The 23,990-nt window shown below is 47.8% G+C and overlaps 1 protein-coding gene across 1 annotated transcript in view; it reads left to right on the top strand.

The window, feature by feature from the left end:
- The first annotated feature begins 12,480 nt into the window (after positions 1-12,480).
- The window catches only part of JARID2 (jumonji and AT-rich interaction domain containing 2), a 257,939-nt gene continuing 246,429 nt past the window's right edge, over positions 12,481-23,990 (top strand). Inside the window, exon 1 of the mRNA XM_047734111.1 lies at positions 12,481-13,088. Coding sequence (XP_047590067.1) covers positions 13,044-13,088 — 45 coding nt within the window. The 5' untranslated portion in view covers positions 12,481-13,043. The remainder of the gene's footprint in view (positions 13,089-23,990) is intronic.

The following is a 23,990-nucleotide window of genomic DNA, read 5'->3' as shown; positions in this document are numbered from 1 at the left end:
AAACCTCCCCAGACAGAACCTGACTCAGACTCTGTATCTGGTTTAGACTCCCCTCTCAACATAGAGTCTAACCAGAGCGCAAGAGGTTCTAGAATTTGGATGCCAGATCTAATTAGACACCCGTTCTAACCGGATAGTGTCAGCAGTCAGTAAGTAACACATTTCCAGTCACTTTAGGGTGCTTGGTCCATAGGGAATAATTGTGATCCCGGGGACATTAAAAGCCAGGGACTCTCTGGATGACTAAATGAGGCTTGTAGGAGATCCATCTTTAAAGGCTTGGACAACGCATGACAGAGAACCAGGAGGGCATCATGGAGGCCAGTGTTTCTCTAAACCTTCCAGCATAGGGGCGCCTGGGTGGCTCAGTGGGTTAAGCCGCTGCCTTCAGCTCAGGTCATGATCTCAGCGTCCTGGGATCGAGTCCCGCATCGGGCTCTCTGCTCAGCAGGGAGCCTGCTTCCCTCTCTCTCTCTCTCTCTGCCTGCCTCTCTGTCTACTTGTGATCTCTCTCTGTCAAATAAATAAATAAAATCTTAAAAAAAAAAATAAATAAACCTTCCAGCATAAAATGGACCACAGGAGAAACACCCAGAGTGCTTGTTTAAAGGCAAATTCCTAAACCGCACCCTCGACCTACTTACTACTAAAGGAGAATTCTAGCCTAGTGGCTAGGAATCTGCATTTCAAACAAGTGTTCTGAAGATTCCTGCCTATTCTAAAGTGGGAGAACCTTACATACATCATCAACACTTCCTCATTTTGTGTCCTTAGACCTTTCTAGAAGTCTGGCTCACTAATCTCTGATACTTAATTCATGCTAATGTATTAATGATTAATAATGGTTTAAAAACTCTTTCATAGAATTTTCATTTAAAAATAGATCCCCACATCTTGGAGGGCCTTCTCCCAAAGGGATAATTTTCTTTTCTTCTCAAGAATGTTATTCTAATAGTAGAACAATAACTATGTAAGCCAATTAACTACCTAAAAGGGCAGCAAATGATCTGAGGTCAACCTTGACCACAGATTTGAGAAATTAGGTATTTTATTAAGTGCCTCTCTTCACCTAGATAATAATTTGGGCTGTCGATATATAACAGTTACTTTGGGGGATGTGAAGGCCATACTGTTGGGCTTTTAAAATTATGTCAACAATTATAGACATTTAAATTGTGCTTAAATAACATGCTATCACAGTATAAACCCATTTACTAAACCAGAAAGATGAAATTTGGCTGTTTCTTTATTTAAAAACTGGGGTAGGAAAAGAAAATTTTTAGGCAGAGAAAGTAATTCTATCTTTTTGAAACCCTTCCTTCCTATTCTTTAGCAGGAAAAACCCCTTAAATAGCCAATGGATGTTGCTAGTTCTTGGGAAGAACAAGGTAGTTTTCTTAAACCCTTGTGCTGGCTGTAAATATCAGACCCATCCTTGGGCCGCAACACAGAGAAGTAAGAACTTCATTTCTTACTGTCCCCACTGCACTCCCCATACCCATGTTCCCCAGAAAGACCATGGCTAAGAGACCGAGGGCTGGGAGTATCTTCAATGGAGGATCCTAATCTCAAATATCATCTTGAAAATTTATGTCTCAGCATAAGTGGGAGGGAAAATAGAGCCACACAACCTATCCCCGTGACTAGAAAAACAACAACATCAGGCCCTTACGGGTCACCAGTTAGTTTTATTTCCATATATCAAAGGTTAATTTACAAGGCAACTGTATTACTTTGCTGGCATTGCCATTACAAAGTACCAAAGACCGAATGGCTTAAACAACAGAAATGTATTCTCCCCGCACTTCTGGAAGCTAGAAGTCCAAGACCAAGGTGTCAGTGGAATTGATTTCTTCTGAAGCCTCTCATATTGGCTTGTAAGATGGCCGCCTTCTCTCCTTCCCCTCCTGGTCTTCCCTCTTGTGTGTGTCCGTCCCAATTTCCCCTTTTGTAAGGACCCTGGTCATACTGGATTAGGGCTCACCCCAATGACCTCATTTTAACTTCATGACCTCTTTAAAGACCCTACTTCCAAATGCAAACAATTCTGAGGTACTGAGGGGTAGGCATTCAACAGGTTAATTTTTAGGGGGAAGGCGGACACCATTCAGTCCATAACAGCAGCAGACAAATACCACTTGTCAGATGAATGTATCTATACTGGTCTTGAGTTTTAGACGCACCATATGAAGATGTCTGGGCTTGTTACACTGCTGAAGTATTTCGGTTATTTCTTGTTGCGTCCTCCCTTCTTTGGACATTTTGTAAGACAAGTGCTGGCTGGAAAGCAAAGATGGAGCTCTTTTAAACACCACTTGTCAAACAGTTTCACTTCCTCTGTAATTGCAAATGCTTGGTGGGAGCTGACCCATTTGAAAGAGCACTCCAGATGCACAGGGAATTATCTGTGAACAAGATGATAATCGGCACAGTGCCAAATTCCATTCATTTTATTTAAGAAGCAATTTCTCCACTCTGTGATAGATACTTTGCTAGGTAAGTGCTAGGTGCTTTCTAAGTGTGAGGAATGTGATCCTGATCATCTATGCCTGACACCTGGAAAGCCTGGCACAGGTGCAGGCAATGGACGTGGCCGAGAACTCTCCAAGGATTGACGTGGTAGTAACTTCAGAAAGTCTAGCCTCCTTCCTCATGGTTTCTCCTGCCTTCTACGTCGAGAGGAACCCAGGGGACCAAGTCTGGGTCCTAGGTTGCCTGAGAGTTACGGATTCCCTTACCGAATGGGACTCTAGTCTCATCTTCAAAAATATTGATCCACACAGAGTGTCCAAAGCATGACTGTGACTAATGTTTGTCCCCTCCCCCCATCCCTCCCTTCCTCCCCTCCCTCATCTTTCCCTCCCTCCCTGGCTTTCCTTCCCTGACGTTTCTTTCTTTTTTTTTTTTTTTAAAGATTTTATTTATTTATTTGACAGAGAGAAATCACAAGTAGACAGAGAGGCAGAGAGAGATGAGGAAGCAGGCTCCCTGCTGAGCAGAAAGCCCGATGTGGGGCTTGAACCCAGGACCTCGGATCATGACCTGAGCCGAAGGCAGCGGCTTAACCCACTGAGCCACCCAGGCACCCCTTCCCTGACGTTTCTGATAAGGATGTCTGTTTATGTACTATGAGTCTATGAACACTGCATAAACCATGTCCGTAGTTTATGCACTAAGAATTCACTGCTGGTACTAAAAATTTACAACAACATTAACCGTGTTGTATAAAACTGCTATGATCACCGATTACCAAGATTAATATTGTTTTGTATGTAATCACAGAATGTTACATTTGCAAAGGTCTTCAGGGCACCTCTAGGTCAGTTCCTTTTTTTCACAAACGAAGGCAGGCCTAGCCAAGTGACTGGTCCAAGGTCACAAAAAGCTGAAACTAAACCTCAAGCCTTCAGATTCCCAGCATAATCTTGCCATCAAGCCATCCTGTGTTAAACAATCACTCTGGTTTTATAGTTTTTCTCTTGATACCTGTATTTATCTAGAATCATACGTGCCCCAAATTCTCTAGATGCTAGACACCAGTTTAGAAGCCTTTCTTCCCTTATCTTACCCACAAGCACACACACACATACATTAAAAACAGGGTCATTTTGGGGACGCCTGGGTGGCTCAGTTGGTTAAGCAGCTGCCTTCGGCTCAGGTCATGATCCCAGCGTCCTGGGATCGAGTCCCGCATCGGGCTCCTTGTTCTGTGGGGAGCCTGCTTCTCCCTCTGCCTCTGCCTGCCACTCTGTCTGCCTGTGCTCACTCTGCGCTCTCTCTCTCTCTCTCTCTGACAAATAAATAAATAAAATCTTTAAAAAAAAAAAACAAAACAGGGTCATTTTGTAAAAGCAAAGGCCAGATTCTGGTAATCCGGGTTCCTTTTTCTTGTCTCAAGTTCTCTGGATTTCCCTGACAGTCCGTGCTTCTCCCCTTGTCCCACCCTGGCTGCTTTTCCTACTCGAGGACAGCTGGGCTAAAGGCAACAGAAACTCTGCTTTGCTCAGTCAGGAGGCCTGCAAGGATGAACAGAAGGGATAGCATGGAGAAGGGAGCACTGGAAGCCCTTCTCAAGTACTCTTTGGATTAATAAACAGACCAATGAAAGAATGAACAAATATAAGTTAGAAGACAAGAAAAAAAACGGGGGTGGAGGTTGCTGAACTTCTGGGTCCTTGGTTGGCATCTATGAGCCTTAGGGTTGAGGGATAAGTGGACAAGGTTTGGAGTTAAGGAATGGGGACCACTGTCAGGATCAAGACCAGAGCAACTCATGGCCAGCCCTCTCTCAGCTGAGTAGAGCCTAGAGGCCCTCCCACCCCCACTTCTACCTGCAAATGTCTTCCCAGGCCTTTTGTCTTCCTTGCCATTCCTTGTTACAAGGGACAAAATTCTTAGTGCTTTGCACAAAAAGCATGCTTTGAGGACAAGGTCTGCGTTTAATTTTGCATCCTTAATAAATGTTCAACAAATGTTTTCTTTTAGTGAATCCTTGACAATTGAGAGGAAGACAAACATCTGGAAATTAATAATCCACTAAGTTTCCGTCATAGTGTAACTGCTGATATCTGAGTTTTTTTATGATGTTTTACTGTGTGTGTGTGTGTATGTGTGTGGGATCAGAAAGGGAGATCGCTCCAGGTTTCCGTAAAGATGTAGGTGAATCTGGGGTTTTAGAAACATTTAGGTTTTGGGGAAAAAAAAACAATATAATCTTGGCAGACGTTACGGTTTTGCAGGAGGTTGGCTGTGTTTTTGTTGATCCGCACATGGATGCCTTGGAGCTGTGGGCGGAAGTGTCTGATAGGAAGATCAAGCAGCATCCTTGTGTGAGCCTTGTGTCTGTGAAAAACGTAAACTTTTTGGAAGTGGGCTTGAACGAGTGCAGCCCCAGGCAGCAGAGAGCAAGAATCCTTAGGCTCCTGACTGGTGAAAGGGCACCGTTCTCTTACCTGCCCAGGGCTGAGGCTTGGACAGGTTGAAGAACGAATGTTCTGCGGTGGGTGTGATCGTGGTCCTTTTTTTGCAGCCCAGAGTATTTTCCTTCTACTCCTTCTGATAACCACCTCTGCCCTCCCCCGCCCACTCCCAGTGGGAAAGATGTGTTTTCTTTGGGGCTATCCTCACTGGCTGCATGGAGGGGCCAGAGAGGCCGACAGGAGGAGGAAATGTAAAGGTGAATGGAGAGAGAACTAAAAGGAAGGAGGGAGGGTAGAAAGATGGGCATTATTTGTATCCCTGAAACTCTGACCCTGGACTTCCCAGCTAGGTGGACCCCACCCGCTTCCCCCCATTTTTCCGATAGCCATTTTCATTGAGGCTTCTTTCACTCGCAAGAGAAAGTGTCCCCTTGAATACGACTCCTCCCCCTCTATCCCTGCCAACGTAAGGGAGCCCGGTAACCTCTGTGACTCAGTTTCCTCCTAATGATTTCCTGTGGATTAGTTGATCGCTCCTAAGATTTTTTTTTACCCCTAAACACAGAGTACAGTATTATTATAAACAGTAACTTCTATTCTTAGGAACTGCAGGTTTCCCATCTTGGCTCCTTTACCAGAGTTTCTGAATCAGGGCCAGGTCTCTTGCAGTAACAGGAGAGGCAGTCTAAGCAGAATAGTAATGACAATCCAAAAATTTCAAACTATCCAGAGAACCAGGGACTTTCGGTGACTCATGTAAACAAGGTCCACTGACAACCAGATTTTAAAAACATCATTTTATTGTGTTGGGTTTACACTGTGGCATTTTAGTGAGGCTTGACAAATCAGACTATAAATTCAGGGACAGGAAGCAGGGAGTAACAAAAAGAACTAATGTCTCCTTGACATCACTCACTCTTAAGAAGGCTGTTTACTTCTGAGTTTACCTCCTAGTGTGTTTTAAAATACTCTTGCAAATCTCAGTCAGCTTGAAATAGCTGTTCTACCTTTTTTCAACAGAAGCCCCTAACTTCTCAGCACACTGGCTCATAGTTATTTATAAACCTGATGTCAGTCAAAGATTATTTTTTACATCCCTCTTCATTACTCCCTTCCCCCACCTATGAAGGCAGACCTATATAAAATTAGAAACTTCACATAAAGTATTCAGTCACTTAGGTAAGAATTATTGTCAGTTCAGCAATCATTTATGAAACATAAATTCATCCTATTGGGTGAAGTATGTCTCCAACACTGTTCTGTGGGTATAAGCTACTTCTTTTTTTTTTTTTTTAATTTAAAGATTTGTTTTATTTATTTATTTGAGAGCGTGCACGCCCAAGCGTGAGGTGGGAATGCAAAGGGAGAGGGAGTGAGAATCTTAACCAGACTCTGCCCTGAGTGTGGAGTCCCTCTGCCCTGAGATCATGACCCAAACCCAAATCAAGAGTTGGACTCTTAACCAACTGAACCCCCAGGTACCCCCACAAGCTCTTTCTTTAAAAAAAAAAAAAGACTTCTTGGGGGGCGCCTGGGTGGCTCAGTGGGTTAAGTATCTTCCTTTGGTTCAGGTCATGATCTCAAGGTCCTGGGATGGAGTCCCTACTCCCTGCTCAGTGGGGAGCCTGCTTCTCCCTCTCCTTCTGCCCCTCCCCACTGCTCATTCTCTCTCTCACTCACTCTCTCATAAATAAATAAGATCTTTTTAAAAAAACGCCTCTGTGGCCAAAGAAGTTTGGAAAACTGTATGCCTTTTTGAGATTGATTGAAAACATCCTACGGTAATCAAGTTATCTTTGTGTGAGCTAGCAATTTCCACATCTATTTTGTCAAAGCATGCCTTTCTTTCCAGCCATATTTAGTAACATTTCGTGGAATGATGCGTCTTGGATCACGCTTTGGGAAACCAGGGCGGGATGTGGAGCCAGGAACACTGGATTTGACTCCTGGCACTGTCACCCTACTCTGTGTATGACCTTGAGCAGATTGCAACCTCTTTACATGTACTTTCACACTGGAAGAGTCAGGACGGTAATACCCATGTGGATCCAGGTTGTTTTATGGATTAAATGATATTATTATGACTGTGCTTTAAAGACTATAAAAATGTATCACTAGATATCACAGAGAAATAAAGATTATATTTAAAAATTATTAATGTACAGGTATAAAGAAAGTTGCCCCAGCAGTTCCTACTCAAGAACTGTCTACTTAAGTCTGACTTAGAGGCCAGCACCGAGAGGGGAGCAATGAAGCACAGTACGAAGGTGAAAGTAAGATTAGAGCATGTTGGATCCAGAAATGTCTTCAGTGATAATTGAATTTAACCCTCTCGTTTTATAGATGATGAAGCTGAGGTCCAGAGGGGTCAAGTGAATGGCTTAAGGTCACTCACAAAGTTAATATTACAAACATCTGATTCCCATCCAGGGGTTGGGCTCATTGCCAAGGGTTATCGGACTATGAGACGAATCACAGCTCCATGAAACTTTCAATCTAGTTAGGAGACACAAGATATACAAATGACATCATCAGAAAACAAGAAAACATGGAACAACATTTTAAAGCTCAAAAAATATGGCTGATCATAACCAGGTGAGGGGATCGGTATGTTACTTAGCTCGACTGCAGCAGTCATTCAAAGTGAATATGCACATCAAAATATCATGTTGTACACCTTAAACATATACCATTTTTATTTTTAAAAAATGTGCCTCGGGCGCCAGGGTGGTTCAGGCAGTTAAGGATCTGACTTTTGATTTTGGCTTGGGTTGTGAATTCAGTGTGTGGGATCTAGCCCCGCAGGGGTCTCTGCCCTCAGCACGGAGTCGGCTGTAGATTTTCTCCCTTCCCTCCATGCCTCCCCCTTCACCGCTCCCAAATAAATAAATAAATAAATAAATAACTCACTCACTCACTCTTAAAAAAAAAAGTGACTGAAGTAACAAGGGCAATGAGAACACAGGAATGAGTAAGCCACACAGCCAGGCTGAACTGGCCATAGGACTGTGGCCAGGGAAGAGCGTACAAGGCGATATTGGATTTGGATACTGCAAGAGGGGAAGTAGTAGTGTTCCAGAATGGAATTGGAGGTGACAGTTAGACCAGAGGGCTGGCCAGTGGTCTAAATAAGTGGCCATTACAGTTTCGGTGAAATATTCAGTAATCAACATTTACCGGATACTTCCAAATTCTAGGAGGTCTCTGGAGCTTTGGGGAGCATAGGAGAAGTAGGTAACATGGTCTCTGACTTTGGAAAGCTTTTTTTTTTATTTGGAGAGAAGAGATGGGAACATAAGACTAAACTGGAGAATGTGAGCAAGTTAGTATACGATATAAAGGGGTGAAATACGTACTGTTAGGGAAGGATTTCTGCGGAAGAGGAGTCTTGTTGTTTCTTGAGAGAACCATGCACGTGATTGGTTTTTGGAAGCAGGTGGGGTAATCTGTGCCATTTCCTGGATTAAGAGGGAATATGTATGTAATATAGGACTATGGATTATTATAGCGCCCATTGTGGGACTCAATCCCAGGCCCCTGGGTTCATGTCCTGAGCCAAAGGCAGACGCTTAACCGACTGAGCTACCCAGGCGCCCCTCCCTGTCAGTTCTTATTCTAAACTGGATGGTAGGCTAGAAAGCCCATGTTAATATGATCACTTGTCCAGATGTGAACCCAGAAGAGTGAGTGCCTGCTCTTATCTGTGTCTGATGATTTGCCACCTCTTCCTCTTTCCCTCCTTCACGTTCCCATTCTTCCCAGAGTAGCTAATTAACCTAAATATAAAAGAGCATAAAAAGTAAGATTAAGGAACCATTTTAGACTCTACCCTGTTAGTTACCATTCCCTCCAGCTAACCAGTTCCCAAGTCCGTTGGACTTTTGACATTCTAAATATTTCTCAACCTGTCCTCTGATCTCTATGTATTTCCTCTGTCACTGGGGTCAGATCATAACCATTTCTCACCTCATTTATGCAGTAACATTGCAATGGGTTTCTAGGCTGCCTGCCTCCAGTCTCTTTCTTTTCTCCAATGCTTAATTTCATCTCTCATACAGGCAGAATTACTCTCCAAAAACACAAATCTGCTTTAAAACTCCAGTGAAAATCCTAAGGTTCCATTTAGGCTCTGGGCAAAGTTCAAACTCCTTTGCCTGGCATACTGAGCCTTTCTGGTCCTGGCTCCTGCTTACCTCTCGGAATTTTATCTCTAGTCACTCCCAAATACAAATTGTGTCCTATGCATAAATTTGGTGTTTTTGGAGTTCTTATAATTTTTTTTTTCTTCCATGCTGCAGAGTTGCTTGGCTTCCTTCAAACTACTGAACCCCTACTCAACCTTCAAAACTCCCTAGTTCCTAGGGAAACTAGAAGTGTTGAGTTCCCTTTAGCACGTTTTTCCCTATTGCTAATTAGCACTTTTTTTTTTTTTTTAAATTTACTTATTTGGGAGAGAGTGAGAGAGCACAAGCAGTGGGGGAAGAGCAGAGGGAGAGGGAGAAGCAGACTCCCCGTTGAGCAGGGAGCCTGATGTGGGACTTGATATCAGCACCCTGGGATCATGACCTGAGCCGAAGGCAGACGCTTCACCGACTGAGCCACCCAGGTGCCCCAGTGAATTAGCACTTTTTAGGGGTATCCCTATCCACTGTTAAGTCTGCCTTTTGTACTCAGCTGTGTGTTTCTTCACAAAGGACTTTAAGGCTTCTCTGTGTGTCTTCAGGGATGAGGACAGGTGCTGGCAGGTCCTCTAGGAGCCATGCACCCAGTGAGGTCTTCCCTCCATCCTTCCCCTCCCTACTGCCCTGACTTGGAAGGCATCAAGAGAAGTGCTGTGAGGAGTTAAAATCATCAGGAGAGAGTCCATTAGATTGAAAGAAAACAAACAAACAAAAAAGGAAAAAGAAAGGAAAGGTTATATACAACTTTGCCAAAGTAGTAGGGGAAAGGATGTCCATCAGGAGACAGTGCCTTCTGCAACAGGAAAAGCTTTAAATCACCAAAAAGGCCGATCTGTTTTCGTTTTCACGCAAAACAACAGGAATGTTATCCAAATCTTTTGGAAAGGAGCGAATTCCTTCCTTTCCCCTGCCCTCAAGCCTCAGCTAGAAGGGTTTTTAGTTTGTGTGTGTGGTGACCTGAAGTTGGTAGCCCAGCAGGGGAGTTCCCAGACCTGGGACAGAGCTGCCCAGCCTCAGGGCTGGCTCAGGAAACCAAGAAGAAACCCACCTTTGTTCTTTAATATTTTGCCTGGGGAATGACAGATCTGACATTAAACCTCCAGAAAACTGGTTAAAACCATAACACTGTGGAGGAGTGCAGACCTCCAGTATACAGGTCGTTATGATCAGAAAATCTTTCGAAAACACCTCGTTGTAACCTAAGCATAAAGTCACTTGGGTGGCCAGTCCTGAACAGTGGAGTCTGTTCTGTTGAGTCCTCCCAAGCAAATGGCCCCGGCAAACAAGTTTTGCAATATCGAGGCACAGAAGGCCACTTATTTTTCTGATTGTGAAATGAATGTAAGACAAAATTGGTTTTTTTTTTTAAAGGCATTCAGATTTTTTTTTAAAAGGTAGAGCAATAATTTAAAAACCTTTGAAAAAGGCATTTTCATTCGTTTACCGAGAGGTTCCTATAACGGGGCTGGTCCTTTAGCTAAATTAATGTTATTACATAATCTCCCCCTTAAGGTCTGGTCTCCCCGAATCCGCGGACAAGGCCAACGACAAGCTCGGAGAAGCCACCGGCCCGCCTTTTAGTGAGGGTTAGGGTGTGATTTGAATCCAGGTCTTTCACCACCCGTTTCGGAGACCTTTCTAGGCCACGGTCACCTCCTGAAACGCCGGGGCCCATAAAAACCTAACCGATTGTGTTGCCGGAGTAGTTCTGCGTTCAAGGTAAGGAGAATCCACGGGATGGGAAGGAGAGTAAGACATATCGCAGCGAGCATGAGCCTATGTGAGTGACCCCACTTTTCATTTACCCGGAGGGGAGCCTGAGAGAAGGTAATTTAAAACATGACTTCTCCGCAGCCACACTTAAAACAAGGAAATTTATGATGCACAATGGCTGCGTAAGACTTGACGAACTTTTGAAAAGGCAAAGGCCCGAGCAGACAGAGCGGGGGCCCTGCTCCTTCCTTCCGGGCAGCTATTAAATAAGCACATCGGGGGCAGAGGCAGGTAGAAGGCGGCTCCCGCGTGGCCCGCGCGGTGCACGTTTCCCGCACTCGGCGTTCCAGACGCTTCCCTGCAGTCTGCACGGCCCGGCGGCTCCCTCCGCGCATTAGCCTCGTTCGCCCGCGGGCACCCCCGGCGCCAGGCTCTGAGGGCAGAGCTCGAGCGGGACGTCCCGGGCGGGCTCTCTCTCGCCGGAGGCGGCCGGCCCGGGGCCCTTCCCGGCCACCCCCGACGCCGGGCTCAGCCGGCGGGCCGCGTGCCGCGCCAGGAGGTGGCCTTCCAGCGCGTGCGGCTGCGGGGCGCCGGCCGAGGTGACCTCAGCCTACCCCGGGCCGGGCCGCAGCACGCCGTGTGCGAATACGCGAGGCGGTGTCCTGAGCTGACACCGGCTGCGCGGCACAGGCAGCAGGCGCCGCCGATCAACTAGTTCGCACCGAGGATTCCTCTTGGTGCGTGGCCCAGTTTTCCTTAGGACGGGCTCCAACCCCTCGCCGCCACCGCCCCCCGCGCCGCCACGCTCCGAGGCCTTCCCCCTAGAAGCCTCGCGTCCCTCCCCCGCCGCTCGGCTCGGGCCGGCGCGCGCGCGATTCCTCGATTCCACAGGCGGTTCGCGCCGTGGGTGGGGGCGGGGCGCCGCCGGGAGAGGGGGGCCGGGGCCCGGGGGCGGGGGCGGGCCGGCGTGGGGAGTTCCTCGCTCGCGGACCACACGCTCTGCGGGCCAATCCCGAGCCAGCCTCTAGCGGTGTCACACGCGGGACACATCCAAGCGTTTGTTGGCAGGGCCGGTGAGGGGGAGGGGGCGAGGAGGAGGGTGGGGAGTTGAGTGACAGGCTGGCGGGGCAGGCTGGGAATTGTAGTTCCTACCTCCCGTGGCCATAGCCATTTTGTAGTCGGGGGACTACAACTTCCAGAAGATCAAGGGGACTATTCTAAGGTGCCCCGGGAATAGGCGGCTCTCCCCGGGGCCAGGCGTCCTGGGGCACTGGTATCCAGCGGCCCGGCTGCAGGTAGACGCGAGGGCAGTGGCGGGGGCTGGCGTGTGGCGGTTGTGGGGTGAGCGGCAAGCTGGAGAAGGGGGTGAGGTGGAGCGACCGAGCGTGCCATGCATTGGGCTAGGGAGCCTCTCTCAATTCCACTCCTAGGCTCGGCGTGGGAGCCATGGCTGAGGGTTTGCCCGGGAAGGGTTCGTCGAAGCTTCTCGGGTGTCTAGTCGACGGGGCTGCGGGGGTCCTCCGGACTGGGCCGGGGTCGGTCGGCGCCAGAGTAGGCGGGCGCCTGGTGGCTCAGCTGTGGGAGTTTTCGGCTAGCGTCCGTCGGGGAATTACCCGAGGAGCCCTAACTTGTATAAAAGCAGAGTCCATTTAAAGTTGGGCTGGATAGCCTCTCTCTCATTGGTTAGGGGGCTTGGAAAAAAGAGACTCGGCGAGCCCTCGCTGTGGTGCTGCCGCCGCCGCCGCCGCCGCTGGAGTTGACTCTTCTGCTCGCACTGCTGCTGCAGCACAAACGTGACTTCCAACATTTTTTATTTATCTTTCTCTTTTCTTTTCCAAGATGTAACTACAGATCAGACACTAAGGACCTTCACGTTTCGCTGATGTAGTTTTTGGAGGAAAAAGGGGGGGAGTGAAGGGCGTCGGTTTTTTTTTTTTTTTTGTGTGTGTGTGTGTGTTTCGGGGGAAATTTTCCATTATGAGTGTTTTACTAAAGTGAATTTTTTTTTGTTTGCTTCGTTCGTCTTTGGCTCTTTTTTTTTTTTTCTTCCCAATTTCGGATTTATTTCAAGGCGAATCGGGCTTTGGGGGAAGAGGAAGAAAAGTCGGATTACAAGATCAACCACCACCAACAACAATAAAAACCACCAGGATATTTTTTTGCAAATTTCTGACGGCTTTAAATTCATGAAGCAATTGTCCCCTTTTGCAATCAGCATTTGGATCTCAGAATGAGCAAGGAAAGACCCAAGAGGAATATCATTCAGAAGAAATACGTAAGTGCTCTTAACAACACATCCTTTGACTTGCAGTTTTAAGCAATGGCTGTGAATGTCAAGTTTATAGATAATTCTGCTGCTGAAGGGTTTTTAAACACAGCGTCCGATAAGGCTGTTTCTTTCTTTTCTGAAAGAGGGCTTTTCAGGCAAAGTCGTGTCTGCCTAGTTTGGATGAAAAAACAGATTGGTGTAGCGATACCTCAAGTGAATAAATTGACCTCGAATGACACAACCATAATCTAGTTTTAGATGAAAGGCTAGGGATTTTGTGGTACTTGGGGAGGGGGTTGGGGGGCTGCGGTAATGTAACTAAACTGCATTCTCGGGCGGATTTGGCCCCATATTGCACTTTGCATGCAAATGAGCTTGTGTTATTATTATTAATGTTATTTGGAAAATCGTGTAACGCGTGTGTGTTGGAAGCCCTTTAAGTTGCAATCGAGGGTCCGATTATGGCGATCTTGTTCCTTGCACATCAAATTTAATGTATATGGTCGTTTGGCTTATTTGGTTCGCAACGTAAACCAGTTGGGAATCATGTTACAGCGAATGCATTTGTTGGGATTGACTTTAATAATGGGACTGGTTTTATTTAAAAATTCATGGTTTCCAGTTTTAGGGGAAAAAGACATACAATATAGCTAATGTTTCTAAGTAGGTACGTGAATGCATGTGTAAGTGACTACAAATAAATTATCTCTGTTAACTAGGCTTCTGAAATTGGGCGATTATTCAGAGATTTAAATGGCTTGGAATAGTTAAATTTGTTTTGTGCATAGTACAGCTACGTTTTGATTGGCATGGGGAGTGTTTTTGTTTTGTGTATGGCTTTTTTTTTAAAGTTTGGGGGGAGGGAGGGTAGAGGGGGACGGAGGATTAACCAAATATGCACTCGAGTGATCGGTGATTAGCTGCATGCTTTAAATCAAAGAGCCCATTTTTTTTTAAAAAGCCCAAATGAACATACACTAGGAATAATGCAACGTTATAACAAAGTTTTATTTAACTCGAGTCGACAAATGGGTGTTAATATTTTCCCTTTTTGAGAAGCGTGATGTGTGTAATGGTAGATGACCTTCGGGGCAGTGGTTTTTGTAAAAAAAAAAAACAAAACATTTAATGAAAAAGCCGAATGCCTCTTCTAGAGGGCTGATTCTAATCTAGGCACGTAAACTTCAACTATGAAAGAAATGCAAGGTTAAATAATCAAGCTCAACTTAAAAAAGCTGTTCCCTAAAGAATTTAAGAATTAAAATACATCCGCATTGCAGAGGGCTGAGTAGAATGCAAAGGACTAGTTTAAACTCGGGCTGTAGAAACTGCATGGAGGCAACCTTGCCTTGGAGCGTGGACGCCTTCCCGGGGCACGTCCGATCCGGGTGCAGCCACAAAGCAAATGGGGTAGAACTTGGACAAGAACCGCCTCCGCCGCCCCCACCCTTCCCCCCGACCCCCATCCCAGACCTAGCTAAGTTGGAGAGCGGTGTGGGGTGGGATTTTTTTTGTTGCTGGCAGTCAGTGGATTGTGTCGAGTCCGGGCGTCCGGCCGCGAGCCCGTGGTCGGCGGCGGCCGCGGGAGGCTGAGCACGAGTTGACGGCGGGGGAGCGGCGCGGAGCCGAGCCCGTGTTCCCGACGTGCTCGAGCCGGCAGCGGAGTGGAGGGCGTGCGGGGGTCGCGGCGGGCTGGGCCGGGGCTGGGCGAGCGCGCGCGCGTGGCCTGTAGGAGGCGGGCTGCGGGCTCCGGCGCTGGGCTCCGGGCAGCCGGCGCTCGGGCTCGGGCTCGGGCTCGGGCTCGGGCTCTGGGCTCGGCGCGGGCCGGCCCGGTGGGTGGGGCGCGGGGGCGGCGCGGCCTGCTGGGCCCCGGGGTAGGGAGGGGAGGGGGCGGCGCGGCGCGCGGTCGGGGGTGCGGGGGCGTGCCGGGTGGGGGCGGCGCGGCGCACAGCTGCAGCGGGCGCCCCCCGCCGAGCGCACGGCGGAGCATGGCGGCGGCGGCCCGGACGGCTCCCCGCGGCCCTGCCCGCGGGCTCCAGTGCAGTCTCGAGAGCAACAGGTTAAGCCGGCGAGACGTCAGCGCGCCCCCTCCCCCCCCCCGTTTTCTCCCTGCCTCGCGCGGGCCTCCCCCCTCCTCCCTCCGTCCCCCCTCCCGCGGCTCCGGGTTCCCGGACGCTCCGGGCCGCGTTCTGTTGTCATTGTGACGTCACAAAGGGACGGGCCCGGGTGGAACCTCCGCCTCCTCCTCCGTGACGTCAAAAGTCGGGCGGGAGGTTCCAGGCGGCGGGGCGGCCGGGGGAGGAGGGAAGCGAGCGGAGGCGGGGGCCGCGGCGGAGCTGGGCTGCGGCTGGGGAGGAGGAAGAGGAGGAGGAAGAGGAGGAGGAGGATGCGATCGGCCTCCGCCTTCCGCCCCGAAATGCTGCGCTTCCCCGCAGGTGAGCGCTTGGGAGCCTTTGGTCCCCCATCGAGGGCTACCGACCCAGCTCCGGTTCCATTTAGGGGGTGGGGGAGCAGGGAGGAGATGCCTCCTTTCTGCAGAAATGTGTCTCTTCTGTTTCCAGGTCTGCTGACGGTGTGGCATGACTACGGTGGTCGCTGGGATCGGTCAGCAGCGCTTTTGAGAAAGCAAGGAAACTTTATGCAGGGAAGGCTTAGCTTTGTAGGAGGACTGTGTTGTGGATTTGGCCAGCTTGTCACTCGAAGTCGTGTTTGGGGTGCCTTTGGGGGGTGTGGGGGGTGCCTTTCCGGGTGATCCTGTTCAGCAGCAGCTGTTGCTCTTTTTGGGAGCCCTGTAATACCCTGAGGGGTTGGCGCTTCTCCTTCGCTGTGCGGGGTCTGTGCTTTATCTTTTGGGGCGGGGGGTGGGGGTGGACCAGGGGAAACTTCATCATTGATAAGTGTTTTTGGAAGCGCATGGGACAACTAGGTGTCAGGGTGCCCTGGGCTTAGTAGTTCCGGACGGTAGGACAGGAGGCTCGCAGTCTGAGTCTGTTCAGAGTCTTCTGGAAAATGGAAAGGGTAACACCTGCCTTTACCCCTCACTTTTACCTGGAAGGATCCTGTGCGGGAGAGATGTAAAACAGTATTCTCTGCGTCAAGGGGTGTTAGGCCTCGAGCTGGTGGAAGGCGGCACACTTCCTCCAGTTGGCCTCGGTAGCCCCAGCTGCTGTCGCCTTGCCACTCAGTTTATTGCCTCCGCAAAGCAGAGTTTGGGGGCGCGATTGTTGATGGCAGGCTTTGGGAGAAATGATGGTTCTATTTCGTATTAAATGGCAACCTTGAGAAACTCAAAAATTGTAATGTAATCCTGTCTTAATTGTGCTGGGCACGACTCCCCCCACAATACCTTGAATCACTGAAAACGTTTGCTTTCAAAGCCCCAGTCCACTTGGACAACAAAAACCATTGCATGTCTTTGCTCCATGGATGTTTTCTGCCATTTCTGTTACTCCACTGGATGGGTTATTCCTGGGGAGAATCACGAGGATGGTATCTGGGCTTCAGAACCGTTTGATCTTTGAGGCTTTACAGCATGTATGAGTTGGAAATTAAAAAAAATTTTTTTTTTTTTGGGCCACACGAAGATCCAAGTCATGTGGCGAGCACCAAAACAAATTACAGGTTTGATTTCTAGGACAGCTCAGGCAGAATTTGTACCACTAGCCCGTCATGCTTTAAGTATCTGATTTTCTGATGTAAAAGTTGCAGTGTGATTCAACAGAGCTGGGAAAAATTGACAAGGTTCAAAAGCACGATTTACTATTAATTAAATTACATAAAATTATAGAGAAAAAAGAAGTACACCAAAATACACTGGCAGGATTTATGAGCTCTCCACCCCCACCCTCCCAATTTTATACTATTGGGTTATTTCACAGTTCTGAAGGGAAAAAAAGCAACCCCGTACATGTCATTTAATTGCTGTGTTTTTCTTTTCCTTCGCTATTTGCATGGCCTTCTTTTTGCCATGTTCTTTGTTTCCTAGTTCTGGAGAACTTCATCCTTTGTCGCCTAAGTGTATACGGCAGGGGCGCTTGATGGGCTCTTACTGTATGGAGAGATTATGGAAGGAAGACCATCTGGCGTCCGAAGTGTGTCCTATAAATTTAAAAGGAAAAAGAAGTTATGGCCCAGAATAGTCCAAGTTACTATTACCTGTGCGATGATCCCTTCCTTGTAGACAAATACCTGACCTGTGTGTCTTCCATTGGCCCGCAGAGCCACCTGGAATTAATTGGTATTCAGATGGTATAATGACTCTGTCTTTTCTCACAGTAGGTCATCCCAGTTCCTGTTGCTGAGCTGGGTGCTGTTGACTCACTTCCAACTGCCTTGGAAATAACTCTAGTGTTAATGTATACCTCTGCTCCAAAGGTTATTTAAGCTTCTCCCGTTCAGAAAGAAAATCTTTTGTTTGGAGTATCTAGCTGGTGTCTGTTATGCTTAAAATGGAACTATTCAAAGATGACACAGACAAGTCATATGAAGCCTTGTACGTTAAAACACTTGGTAAAGGCCAAGCTGGAGTATTTTTAAGGTTTGCCCTTGATCGTGATGTTCTTAGGACCCAGGTTCCTGACATTTTTATCTAAAACGGTTAAAAAGTTTTGCAGTGTAAGAGGTTTCTTTTTTGGACCTTTTGTTGTGTTATTCTTTTTTAAAAAGAATGTATTTGGGGGCATCTGGGTGGCTCAGTGGGTTAGGTCTCTGCCTTCAGCTTGGGTCATGATCTCGGGGTCCTGGGATTGAGCCCCGCATCGGGCTCTCTGCTCAGTGGGGAACCGCCCCCCCCCTGCCTGCCTCTCTGCCTGCTTGTGATCTCTGTCAAATAAATAAATAAAAAGTCTTTAAAAAAAAAAAAGAAAAAAGAATGTATTTTATGTTTTAAATATTTTTTTGAGAGAGCGTGAGCCAGCGAGCATGATGGGGGCACAGGGAGAGGGAGTGAGAATCTTAAGCAGACAACCCTGCTGAATGCAGAGTTTACAACCTTGCTGAATGCAGAGTTTACGACCCTGAGATCATGGCCTGAGCTGAAACAAAGAGTCAGATGTTTAATCCACTGTGCCACCTAGGTGCCCCAAGAATTTATTTTTAAGTAATCTATACACCCAAGGGAGGACTCGAACTTGGAACCTGGAGATCCAAAAGTTGCATGCTCCAGGGACAGAGCCAGCCAGGTGCGCCTGTTGCATTGTTCTAGTCCTGTTAGTGGTCTAGCTGTAAGGCTCCCCCGGGATTACATAACCGTTGTTCTAACCGCCTTCTACTTATCCAACCTACTTGCTCTTTTGGCTGCATAACATCCTGGCTGTCATACCCCCCAGCAGGACAAGTCCTGGTCAGTGAGTAGCCCTGGTGTGTGTGTGCCTCTGTCCCCTTTGGCTCCCACCCATAGAAGGCTTGCCAAGTGTCAGTTGTTTGTTTCCAAATCTGGTTATTCCAGTTAGACTTATTATTGCAATTACAGTTAAATATTATGTAAACCTTTGAACAAGTGTGGAAAGAGAGTTGGTTTCTTTTTCTTTCTTTTCCTTTTTTTTTTGAGAGTTGTGAAAACTTCTAAGTTGACTGTTTTGGGAACACTTATTTATTAATTCACATTTATTGTGAATTACTAAAAAAACAAAACAAAACAGGACGTTAAATTAGACAAGGGCCTGCCATTTAAAAGACTCGGGGAAAATCTCAAGGATCTGGTACAAACATGCGTTGTTTGGCAAGTGATTCCCTTTTGGGAACCGAACTTCATTTACGCCCAAACTCTCTTCCCAAAAAACACCCCAAAAAGCATAACGTGGAATCCTGGAATTCTCAAGCCATCTTTTATTGAAAGTCCATTTAGGTGTTTAAGTTAGAATGTCAAAATCTATATGGATTTTAAGGTTTTTCCTACCGACAGGCTTTACAGGAGCTAACCAGCTTCTAGCCCCTATCACCTCTGATGAGAACCCTTCCATTGTACTTAGCCTTAATCCCCAGGTATGAAAGCCGTCTGACTCTGTATTAGTTCATGCCAGGTAGCGCAGGTGATTTTGTTTAGATCGGTCCTGTGGAGGCAAAAACACAGTTGTGTCCGTCCCTAAATGGCAGGGGGCAGAAAGATTAGTGATTTTGCACCGAGTTTATATGGAGTTCAGAAGCTTGTATCTTGTAATCCGGCAACCTTAATTTCTTGTGTCTCACCTAGGATATACTGCTGAAGACTTGTTCCCTTTCAGATCCTTGAACCTACCTGTTAATGGCAAGGAGACCAATTGAATCTCAGTTTCTTAGCTTGAATCAATTTATCTTTCGGTTTTTTTCCATCTCCAGGAGGTAACCTCTGATACTACCTCCCTGCTTCCACTCCCCACCCCCAAGGTCTCAGTTACGTCTCCAGCTGGCCACCAGTCTCCCTTTTCCTGGTTCCTTTTGTGCCCCTAAAGCCTTTTCCTTGCCTACCTCATCCTCATGATCACAGGCTTCCTTCATTCTAGGAGGGAGCTCCGATGACTTTGGTATCGCTGTTAATTCCTGTGCTTTTTTGCAGACCATCTGAGTGAGATTTTTCTTCTCCTTTTAAAATCTTTCTTGGGCCTTCAGTTAACACTATACCTTCTACCAGCTTCATGCCTTTTATTTATTTTTTAAAAATTTTGGGGGTGCCCGGGTGGCTCAGTGGGTTAAGCCTCTGCCTTCGGCTCAGGTCATGATCTCAGGATCCTGGGATCAAGCCCTGCATCGGTCTCTCTGCTCATTGGGTGCCTGCTTCCCCCTTTCTCTCTGCCTGCCTCTCTGCCTACTTGTGATCTCTCTCTCTGTGTCAAATAAATAAAATCTTAAAAAAAATTTTTTTTTGAGATTTTATTAGAGCACACAGTCCATGCAAGAGGGAGGGGAAAGGGAGAGGGAGAAGCAGACTCCTCACTGAGCAGGGAGCCCGATGTGGGGCTGGATCCCAGGACCTCGGGATCATGACCTGAGCAGAAGACAGACACCCAGATGCCCCAGCCTCACACTTTTTAATAAGGGGTTTTCATTGATTGTCGATCCAGAGTACAGTCACTAACAGCAGAGCTAAACCTTCTAGGCAGCAGTAGTTCGGGCTGGATACCCCTTGGCTCCTGGTCAGGGAAACCTGCCTGCTTCCGGCACTTGCTGTTCCCATCTCTGCTTGCACGTGGCTTGTATCTCTTGTTCTCTGAGGACGTCTGGAGTCAGAAAGGGTCTGTATTTTACGGATGTAGATCCTGTCCCACAGGGTGAGGGTAGGTCCCACCTGAGCCTCTCGGGTGTCTGTCTGGCTTCCTTTCCACTTCCACACTGTTTTTGCAACAGATTTTGCTAATCTTGTGAAAACGCTGCCCTTCTCTCCTGGGGTTCTCTTTGAAGTTGGAAGAAATGTGCCAGAAGAGCTTGGATGGTAGAAAACACCGTAGTTGGGCCACACAACACCCACTCCTCCTGAAAGCATCATGAAGACCAGGCCCAGTCAGTTCGGAAGTCGCCGCCCACATCTGTTTCCACAGTGAGCTCACACCTGAAAAAGAGGCTGTTGAGTCCATTTTACAGAAGAGAAAACCGAGGCAGAGAGACACTGGCCAGAGAGTTAAAGGCTACGTATCTCTTTCCTCCTTTTCCATCCAAATGAAAGGGAGGTAAAATGAATGATCACTGAAGCCCCGCAGAGAGGGAGGAAAGGCCATACCTGGGGCTCTGGGCAGGCTCTGGAGGGGTTTTATGCCTGAGAACGTTGGGGAAGTTCAGGCAGTTCATCAGCCTCCTGGAACAGAAGGAGTACATTGGTCTCAAGTGCGTGTTTGTGTTTGTTGTTTTTTTTCAACACCAGTTGGTGGAGCTACCCCCTTATCCCCAGCTGGCTGTCTCCTTGAGTTCTCATTGGAAAAAGAGCTGAGATCCCAGGACCCCTTGGGACTGGCTGGTTTGTGCTCTGTGTTTTTGTACGTGCCCCCCACCGTCCTCTCGGTGGTACCTGAGGCCCGGCTGGCGCGTAAGCTTCTCCAGGCTTCTAAGAACCTGCTTTCGTCGCAAGGGGGGGGGGTGACAGATTGACTGGATACTTTTTTTTTTTTTTTTTTTTTTTTTTTCTTTGCTCTTGTATTGTCCATGACTTCACTGCTTAGGGGGCTGCGGGGCGCCAGGGAAATCATTTGCCCTTGGTCCTCACCAGGACCCAGGCCTTGTGGTAGACAGAGGCTGCCCAGATATGCTAATGAAGCTGCATGAGTAATGGGAACAGTATACATAATTTCTCATATATTCATAGGATGTAGGAGGGGTTTAGAACGGGGAACCCTACTGGTGGAAGTTCTTGAGAGCTGTTTTTGAGGGCTGGTGCTGCCTGAGAGGCCTAAATTGGATTTTAAGTTCTAATTTTGTAAGTCTGTCAAGCTCCACCACCCATGAAGAGGAAGGCCAGTGTGCGTTGCAAAGTCATCACCAGCAGGGTTTAGTTACCCGGAATCCTAGAAGGTTAACACAGTAGCCATAGTTTTGCCCCCTTTTCCCTCCCAATGCAGCTCTCCCCTCACACACCTGTTTTGTCCGGTAGAAGCAGGAGGTCTTTTCCAGCACTCTTATTTGGGGGGGGGTGGCAGTGAGAGGGGTGGTGTGTGTGTGCGTCTGTCTGTCTTCCATCAGGAGACCCTCTGATTCGCTGTGAATGAATGATCCGGGAGAGTGTGGGAGACCTTTTAGTGCCTTTTTTTTTTTCCTCTTTTTAAAAATTCGGGTGGTTCTTGTTATCTCCTAAGCACAATTTTGGTTTCGGCTTGATCTGCAGTGGTTATCTCTTGGTTCTTGCTGCCAGCTGTTAAAGTGCTTGGTGCTGTGGGGGCCGGAACAGGTGCCAGGAGGAAATGAGCAGGGATTAAGACTGAGCATGTGTTTCTTGCGTTTATTCCTTCCATAGGTTTGCAGAAGGAGGGCAGCTGAATGGATGCCCATTCTGTGAGGCAGCCGTCGGGTATAGACGTGATTAAAACCTGGAGTGTTTGGTTCTTCACTTATATGCCTTCCTGCTAGGCTTCCGTAATGTGTTCCCCAGATTTCATTCAGGGGCTCGCTGTGAATAGATAGGGCACCTCTGTGGTAATGGACAGGATTGGGAATAAGAGCTGAGTTCAAGGTTGGGTCCTGTTTTACTGCAGGCCACGGAACCCCACTGAGCTGCTTCCTCATCTGGAAAACTGGTTCCGGGCCCCTCCTGGGCTGGTTACTGGGAGAGCCGATGAAATTTTTGATGTGAAAGCACTTTGTAAATTGCATACGCCCGCACAAATGGTCAAGGTATCATTACACGGTTGGAAATCACCAACCTGGACATATCTGGCCTGGCGGCAGCCTTCCAGGCTAACTCAGAAATAAATGAGTCAAATGAATTCTCTAGTTTGCCTATTAAGAAACCAAATAAGCAGCCTTAGAAGACGTCCATTTCCGAGTCCTCTCTTCCGAGCCCCACTCCTGTTGTTGAAGCGCTCTGTTTCATCCTGCACCTGACTCCTGGGCACGTCCGAGTGGTGGACCAAAGGCAGGTTTGACGGTGGGGATGAGTGTGGCCCCGAATCCCTGCACAAAGAGGTTTCACCCAGATGTTTAAACCGGATCTCGGAGCAATAATCCTTGAAATTGAAAATCCAATCATGATCCTTCATTGGCTCCCTGTGGCTTTCAGGATAAATCCGAACCCAGTGTGTTCTCAGCACATCATGAGAAGCCCTTTTTGCTCTCCCCCAGCCCGTCCTGTCACTTGTTTATCAGAACTCACTTGGCCCCTTGGCCTTTGCACTTCCTGGTTCCTCATGTGGGTTACCCGAGGAGCCCTCCCGGGCCTTCTGAGGCCTTGCTGGACAGCCTGCCAGCCCCATCCTCTAGTCAGGCGGGACTAAGCCCCATTTCTTTGTTGGCCTGACTCCTTAACACCTACCTCTGGACGCTGGAATTCATGTTTGCCTGTGTCTGACCCTATTAACCCTCCAAGAGGAGGGGCCAAGTCTAATGTCATTTGGCAGCTGAGGAAACACTTGTTGAGGTGAAGCTTTTGGAGTATGTCTGATACTACCTAGTTGTGGGAGGGAATTGGTACGGGTCTAGCAGGAAGAGATAAGCATAACTAAGCAGAAAATCTAGCTGAGAAAACAGAGGTGTCTGGTGCCATTGAGCGACCTGCCTGAGGTCACGCATTTTGTCAGTGATACAGCCAGGGCATGAAATCCAGCCCCTGATAGAGCAGAAGGCTTTCTGTTACTGTTTTTGCACACGTTTCTCAGAGATCCTGCCTCCTTCCAGATGGATTCTCTCCTACCCATTGAGAGCTGCAGTCACGGATTTCATTTTCACGGGAAAACAAAATCCACATGTAAGCCCGTACCTATATGCCAATAGCATTTGTCCAATTTTTTTTTTTTAAGATATTATTTATTTATTTGACACAGAGACGGTGAGACAGAGAGTGAGTGCAAGAGTGAGTGCGCGTGTGGGCACAAGCAGGGGGAGAGGGAGAAGCAGGCTTCCCACTGAGCGGGGAGCACAATGCAGGCCTGGATCCCAGGACTCCGGGATCATGACCTGAGCCGAAGGCAGACGTTTAAGGTCTGAGCCCCCCCCCCCCCAGGCACCCCCACTTAGTCCCCTTTTGAAAACCGCTTTTTTGCTTCATAAGAAATCCTTCAAATCGGAGGACTGCAAGTGATAAGAACGCTTACAGTTGCACACTGGGCATTCCTGCAGTTGTGGAGGGGTGTGTGTGTGTGTGTGTGTGTGTGTGTGGTTTGACGTGTCTGGGCGCATGCTCCCCAAGTGATGTTCTGTTCTGTGCTCTTTGCATTTCTATCTTATCTCAATCAAAATACGACAGTGCACAACTATTTTTCATGGCTGCGGGGCACTCGGTTGATCTCTGCACAG

Source organism: Lutra lutra, chromosome 6, assembly GCF_902655055.1.
Source record: "Lutra lutra chromosome 6, mLutLut1.2, whole genome shotgun sequence".
Lineage (NCBI taxonomy): Eukaryota > Metazoa > Chordata > Mammalia > Carnivora > Mustelidae > Lutra > Lutra lutra.
This window is presented reverse-complemented; position numbering and strand designations above follow the sequence as displayed.